Source organism: Gigantopelta aegis, chromosome 6, assembly GCF_016097555.1.
Source record: "Gigantopelta aegis isolate Gae_Host chromosome 6, Gae_host_genome, whole genome shotgun sequence".
NCBI lineage: Eukaryota > Metazoa > Mollusca > Gastropoda > Neomphalida > Peltospiridae > Gigantopelta > Gigantopelta aegis.
The window spans coordinates 61,223,475-61,231,906 of NC_054704.1; the positions used below are offsets into that span (position 1 = coordinate 61,223,475).

The 8,432-nt window shown below is 34.3% G+C and overlaps 1 protein-coding gene across 1 annotated transcript in view; it reads left to right on the forward strand.

The window, feature by feature from the left end:
- Positions 1-1,416, forward strand: part of LOC121374655 (allene oxide synthase-lipoxygenase protein-like) — a 59,154-nt gene extending 57,738 nt beyond the window's left edge. The window contains exon 14 of the mRNA XM_041501764.1: positions 1,201-1,416. Coding sequence (XP_041357698.1) covers positions 1,201-1,416 — 216 coding nt within the window. The remainder of the gene's footprint in view (positions 1-1,200) is intronic.
- Positions 1,417-8,432: the final 7,016 nt, after the last annotated feature.

The window sequence follows — 8,432 nt, forward strand, 5'->3', positions numbered from 1 at the left end:
CCTGCCGACACTAAAAAACCTTTTTTGTATATCCAAAAATACGATTTCCACGAAAACATTCCAAAACTATCACAAGCACTAATTTGGTGTTATTTAGGGGATAACCCTACTGTGTTTTCCGATTTGCGGACGTATATCGGTGGTTTTGCTGTCGCAAATTGAGTTTTATTGGCGACCCGTTAGCCATGAAATGTTTTCTTCTAACAATTGATTGATGGAGTTACTTCCCTCTAAATTAAGTTCGGTATTGTTTTCACGAATATATGCGATCTTTTCCGATTTACTCTACATCTAGCGTAGCGAGGTGTTCCGATTAATAAATAATAATAATAATAATAATAACTATATTTAATGATTTACTCCAGCGACAAATTGGCCTTGTAGAAATTTAGTGACCTTCTGATAAACTAGGGGAGGGAATGTTTACCGATACTGATGGAGTTTACTGCCAAATCAAATGATTAAATATGTCAGTAAGATCTCGATGCGTTTCGTTATTTTTTGTAAGTGGTCACTGGGAACTTCGCAGGTTTCCGCTAAAAACAGTGTCAGAATGTGTTTGACGTCCAATAGCCAATGATATTAAAGATAAAAATCAATGTGCTCTAGTGGCGTCGTTAAATAAAACAAACTTTACTTTTCAACATTCATTTGAGCATCCTGAGCATTTGTACTGCATTTCTATTCATTGGACCAATTGATTGCTTCAAACCAAGTGTGTACTTTTAATACTGGATGCATACATATTTTTTAATTAAGTTATGAAATAGATATAGAAAATAAAATGGCCATAAGGTTTTTGTCCTTTTGAAAATTGTATAATGGAGAAAAAAAGCCCTTATATTTAAAACTGCACATAAAATATGCCCCCAAAACGTCACTTTACCATGCCTTACTTCATTTCAGGGAAAACACTGTGATCAATGGTATTGTTGGTTTGCATAATGCATTTCTATACATGCAGAGGTTATTTTGGATACCGGTAGTCAACACCTTTATTTAATATCCATAAATAAAATTATTTTCCAAAATAAAATGTTTTTCCTACCTACCTACCCTATATTTTTCCAGAATGTAACAGGAAACAAGTTTTTTTTTTTTTCTGCCTTAAATAAAGAAGTCATGCAGAAGGCTGAGGAGTAGCTAGTTCATGTGTGGTCTGGTGTAAAGTCAAAGACAGAATTTCAGACTTTCAACCAGCTTTTAGTGGAGTACCATATCCGAGCTAAGATGCCGAAGACCCCAGAAGACCTTATCCCTATAATCAAATGTCATTCTTGGCCATATTCAGAGAGCTTGTTTGTTGTGCCTAACGCCCTGTGCCTTCTCAATGACCCCAACTCAACTCCAGATCCAACGAACTGCGGCTGGGTGATTGATAATGACATTCTGTTGTCTGGAAAATGTCTAAATTGACCACACCATGGAAGCTTGTCATCTGTAAATGCTTGGCAAAGTGTGACACAAAGCACTGTCCATGCAAAAAGGAAGTAAAAAACTGCATGATATTTTGTCATAAGGAACAAAAATCAGCATGTCAAAATAAGTAGTCAGTCTAATAGGTCAGTGACATCTTGGGTAGCGTAGATAGGTCACCACAGTAAATGTTGTCTGTTCATCTAATGTGGAGAAATAAAGTTTAGCTAATTGGCACATAGCTACCAATATGTTTGTCTTTCTCTTGTAATGTACTTGATCTTTCAATAAACTAATTAGTGTTATTCTTATTCTTAGTATTATATTTTGCCACTCTCGTTGCTTCAAATCATATTCATACCATATTCAAACTATGTCTGGCCACAACAGATACCAAAATCATCTTTCTACTCCATATTTTTCAAACGTTATACACAATTTCATGTTTGAAAGACTATGGGTGATGGCCATCTTTGATGTTTTTTGACACTACCACTTTGTCGGGCATACCTGAAAACCCAATAATAGACACCAAAATTATCTATCTACTATGTTTCTATTGAACGTTATATGCATTTCTTTTTCGGCACTGACTGAATTCCACAAAATACATGGTTGAATCGAGGGTATCCCATACTCAAATCAATGTCGAAGTCTATGACTATGGAAGTGTATATGGCAGGGCTAGGACTAAAACGGGAACCAATGAATAGGCATGTAACTCTATAATTATTAAAATTTAAATTCATATAAAAAAACATATTATTACGTATTAAATTGATACCAACTCAAATAACATTAAACCAAAAAATCAGTATAAAAAAAAAAGGTTTGTTTACAAATTACAATTAAATTGTGTTAGTTAATTAAATCTCTTTTATGATACAGGTATGAAATCAACTGATGGACCAGCCAAGATAAATAATGTGCAGTTCTACCTTTAGTCTTTGTGTCCTGCATTTTTGATTACTTCCAAATAGATAACAATACAGCTTGAAGCATTTTGTCTTCACCCAGGTTTTTAAAATGGGATTTAATCTATAAAATTTGATGGCAATTTATTAAGACACTTTTTTATTTACACTATTTTTTTAATAAAATATGTTATGAGAGTTGGTATGCTTTTAAAACTTAATGATATGTTTTACTTCTACGAGTTTCAGCATTATTTAGTATATAGTTATATCCCAATTCATCGGTTCCCTTTTGATGTAAATGGGCTATATTTTAACTTGGCCCACCATTATATGTTTTTATTAACATGCAGCTTACCATATGCCAGTCATGCTGGCTTGAGCTCCAGTAAAATGTGGAGATTCACTAGTCATCTGTGGTTCCTGCTTTACAAAACTTGTTCTGTGGAAATTGTTATATTTGGATATTTGATTCTGTGTTAATATGTCAAGAGTTGTTCTAGAATAGAGCTTACAGTGAGTATTTTATTGTTATATGTTGTTTTCACAACAAAACTCATCTTTAAACTGTCATGGCCGACTTGTGTGGCAAACTTACAGAGCCAGATTCTGATATATGTAATGACAATTATTCAGGTGATGACAATTCCATTGACCAAATTTCATCTACATTCTCTTCCTTTAATGGTTTTACACAGGCTGACATTGATGAGACATCTACCAATATTGATTTTGCAAGCAGAATCATAACTGATAACCTGCCTGCTTGTGAATTTCAAAATGATTCTGTGTACAATGATTTCTGGCCAAATGGTGATGTAACAATAAAACATAACAGTGGGTGTATTACTGTGCACTTTCATAACCCAGGTATTCTACAAAAAATTTGTGATATTATTTGTGAAAAATATGGAAAATTCAATTTTGTCAGTAATGGAAATGGGAAAATGCTAAAACTAACTCATCATCATGATGGGGAGTGTTTACAATCTAACCCTTACAACATATGAATCTACATCCATACTACATCTCCAAGGCAACTCAAATGGATTTCATTCATGGCTCATGGAGGACTTTTCCAAAATGCTAAAGATTGTAAACTTTGATAAAATTCAGTTAACATCTACCCCACAAAAAGAGCAGACAAAAGCAATAACAGATGTGGGAACTGAAACAGAAGCCTGTCTTATGCAACAGAACTGCCATGGATCTTGTGTAAATAAGACCAGCATCAGTGATGTAGAGGTACCACATGACCAAGACCTGGAAAACTCAGCAAACAATGCCTAAAACAATAATTATGTCTCAGCAGGCTAATTACATGATCTCAGAAGAGGAACTTATAAAAACAAAGGAGAAATTACACTTTCTGAAACAAAAACACTCAGACCAAGTTAAGATACTCCGTGACACTATTCTTCATCTTGAAGAAGAAAATTCTTGTTTAAAGCCAGTGCAATAAACTCTCAAAAAGAGCAACAAAATAACAAAACTGAAATTGAGAAACTAAATTTCAACAACAGAGAATTGAGTGAATCATTGAGTCATGCAATGAAACAAAATAAAAAATGTGCAGATGAACTCAAAGAGGCCAAATCAAAACTGCAGAAAGAATCTGAAGAATCATTATTGCTAAATGCAAAGGTGAAAGCTCTGAAAAACAAAAAGTTAAAAGTTTCTGCAGAAAAAGATGAAATGGTAAAAGCAATTCTACAGAAAAATGAGCTGACAACTGATTTGGAAACAAAAATTGATGACATTAAAACATGCTTTGTTAAATTTATTAGTACAACAGAAAATTCATCAGGCATTTCAACAAAAATTGACAATCTCAAAACACATTTCACCAGCTTTTCATGTGCAAACAAAACAAATGAACTAGAAGCAAAAATGGATGACATGAAGTCATGTTTAAATAAACTAACCAATAAATTTGACAACTGTACCAGTGCATCTGAACATTTTTCCACCGATATTAACACAGTGACAAAAATAAACATTGAAAATCAAAATACCAACAATGTCCAGGAAATAAATGAAAGCATGGACCATGAATCAGTCCTGGTGCCAAAATTGCTGCTGTATACAAGTATTTGAAAACCAATGGAACTGATATACTAGGCAAATATGACAGCATTGTTTTACATGTTGGTACCAATAATATTTCATCATTCAGCAAAGACAGTATCATTGAACAGTTCGAAAATCTACTAACAAGATCTCAAACTTTAGTCAAACCAAATGGTCAAGTGTTTTTGCCAACAATACTGCCACGTCCTACAAATGAGTCGGTAACAAACAACATTGAAGAGATCAATGAATCACTAAAACATCTTGCTGACACCATGCATGTTGAGATTATTGACAGCCATGAACAATTTGTAACTCAACATGGAGACATAAAGAGAAACTTGTTCTTTGACCATATTCATCCAAACAGAGAAGGAATTATAATTCTTTCAAACACAATTCTGAGAAGTGTACACGATGTGCTGGGATTACCACTACATAAGAAACATGCTAATTTTCAACAGGAGAGGACATATGGGAGGAGAAAGTTAGTAAAACCACTCATCAGTCGACCACAATGGTACCAATGACACCACCCATCAATCAACCGCAACCGGCACCAATGTTTCTTTCTCGCATGCCACTGTATCAAGGACAGACATTCTCACCAGTGCATCCTTATCATTTCCCTCCTCATACTGGACTGTACGGCCCACGACCCAACCAACCATGGTTTCCCCAGTGGCTACCACCTCCACCACCACCAGGATGGGTCAACAGAGCACCCATAAGATAGTTTCTTACACTGGCAAATAGATATTCTGTGTTGGATAGCTTGTGTGGACATTGTGACAGTAATGTGCAAAACTGTTCATGTACGAAACATATTACTAAACAAAATAGGCCTAACCCTATCACAATAAAAAATAGTTTTAATATTGTCCAACCAGTCATTTCTGCTACTACTGATGATTCACAACCCATGAAATGCAACTATTATAATTCCCCTGATAAATATCAAGCAAATTGTTGTATTGAGAAATCTGTTAACAAATGTAAAATATTTTTGTCCACTATAGATTCCCATATCACTGTAGACGAATGTCTACAAACTGCTCCTGCAGTAGATATACCAGTGAAAAGCTTGGATAAACACTGTATTAATAGCAAGGACACTTTAGGAGTTACAAATACTCCTCTCATGTTTTTATTACCAGTTGGTTTTATGAATGTTAACATGTGTCTTCATTATTTACATATTATTTCATATATTGAAAATGATGCATTTGAAAAGCTAGGAGATAAATATACTCTTCTGCCTGATCCATTCAAGTTTACACAGATAAATGTTGTTCCTGATGTTTCCTGGATATACAATGACGACACTATATGTTTTGGTTTTGAATCTGCAAAAGGGTTAACAATAGCACATCTTAACATCCAAGGTATAAGATCAAAATTTTATCAAGTTAGTCTACTTGCTCAAGATGTCAGTATTCTAGGTCTAACAGAAAGCAAACTAAACAACATAATGCCAGACAGCATATTAAATATCAATGGGTTTCATAAACCAGAAAGACGCGAGAGAACTCACAAACATGGCGGTGGTGTTTATTGCTTATATAGCTATGCATCTTGCCTACACCAGAAGAGTGGATTTAGAAAGCGATGAACTTGAAGTAATATGGTTGGAAATACTTCCATATAAATCTAAATCTATTCTTGTGGCTTTTCTTTATCGACCACCAAATGCCAAGATTATATGGTTTGAACAATTTCATGCCAATATAGAAAAAGCTATCACACTTAACAAAGAACTGATTATAATGGGTGATTTTAATATAGACCTGCTAACATCAAAACATTCTGAATTTATTAATATCTGTAAAGCATATAATCTAGAGCAAATAATTAATGAGCCAACAAGAGTTACGGAAAATTCTTCAACACTTATTGATCATGTTTATGTTACAAGCAAAGCAAAGGTTAATCGCTGCTTTGTACCCAAACTTGGAATAAGTGACCACTTCCCTGTCTGTATTGTTTATAAATCGAAGGCTGCACCTATTAAAAAGAATCATCACATCACGCTTCAATATCGATGCCTGAAGCATTTTGACCAGAGTCACTTTTTGAATGACTTATCAAATACTCTTGAACCAGTAAGTAATGTATCTGACCCCAGTACTGCTCTCAATACTCTCTGTGCCTGTTTAACTGAAGTAGTGAATAACCATGCACCACTCACTGAACATAGGGTTAAGCATACCAAACTTAAACCATGGCATACAGATCAAATTATAGGTGCTATGAAAATGAGAGACCTTTGCAAAAAACAACAAAAAGAACGGCAATTCAAATATTGGCGTAATACAGTCAACTCATTGATTGACAAAGCTAAAACAAACTACCTGCGAAATGCTGTTAAAGAAAACACATCAAACCCAGCTGCCATTCACAAAATTCTTCGAAATCTTAATCCCAAAGATAACACTTCCATAGCCTCCATTAAGGATGACAGCAACCACCAAGTAATAAACAAACAAAACATATGTAATCACTTTAATCATTATTTTATCAATGTAATTGAACAGGCAAAATCAACCATTACACCTTCCAATAACAACACCTTTAAACAATTATCAGATTTTGTTGATAGTAAAAATACCAAGTACTGTCAAGTTCACCATTCCACTAGTCTCAAGTGCATTTGTATTTGAACAACTTCAGAACTGTGATGTAAAAAAATCAATGGGATTGGATGACATAGGACCACACTTTGTTAAATTGGCTTCAGCTGTTATAACCCCATCACTTGTAACCATCATCAACAACAGCATAACATCAGGGATATTTCCTGAGCAATGGAAACATGCAAAAATAACTCCATTATTTAAAACTGGGGATAGACAAAAGTGTGAAAACTTTAGACCAATTTCTATATTGCCAATAATGTCTAAAATAATGGAAAAACATGTGCATAAAGCATTATCTGAATTCTTCGAAGAATACAAACTCCTTTATGAATACCAATCTGGATTTAGAACCAAACATTCCTGTGAAACAGCTCTACTTAGAATTGTTAATAATTGGCAAAAGTCAGTAGATGATGGTAAATTTGTCTCAGCTACATTCATTGATTTTAAAAAAGCATTTGACATGATAGATCATGATATACTCATGAAGAAACTAAGCATCTATCACTTTGATTCAAAATCTCTAAAATGGTTTTGAATCATATCTCTCGGGTAGAAAACAAACTGTTGTTCTTGGCAAAGCCCGATCTGATCCTCTTAATCTCTCATATGGCATCCCACAGGGATCAGTACTTGGCCCCACTTTGTTTGCATTATATATCAATGATCTGCCACTCTATGCAAAGCATTGTGTCATGGATCTGTTTGCTGATGATGTAAGCTCCACATCTGTAGCTGATGACATATCTCTGTTAGAAAAACATGTCCAGTTAGATTTGAATGAGGTGAGTCTTTGGTGCAACCATAATAAGATGTCTCTTAACTTAAATAAAACTAAAATCATGCTTATTGGTTCTTCTAAAAAACTGACCTCGATTGCAGAAACCTCAACAGCAATGACTGTATATGTAGATCACATACCAGTGCAATGTTCCACTTCTGAAAAACTTCTTGGTGTACACATTGACCCAACACTGACATGGGCTAACCACATAAATGCCATTATTAAAAAATCTTCTTATTTATTATACATTTTTCGACAAAACAGAAAATATCTTGACCAAAAGACCAGATTAATATTCTACAGCTCTTACATATTACCTCACTTAGACTATTGCTCCACAATTTGGGGAACCTGTTCAAAACATTCTATAGGAAAACTTCAAAAAATCCAAAATCAAGCTGCAAGACTTATTACTGAAAAAAGCAAAGAAATGTCCACTGCAGAAATAATTAGCTCTCTCAAATGGCTTAAAATCAAAGAGAGAATTGACTTTAGAACCTGCCAGTTTGTCTACAAAGTCCTCAACAAACTATCTCCATCATATCTAGAAACAATGTTTCAAACAACTTCAGAAATTCACTCCTTAAATCTGAGGTCAACTCAACATAATCA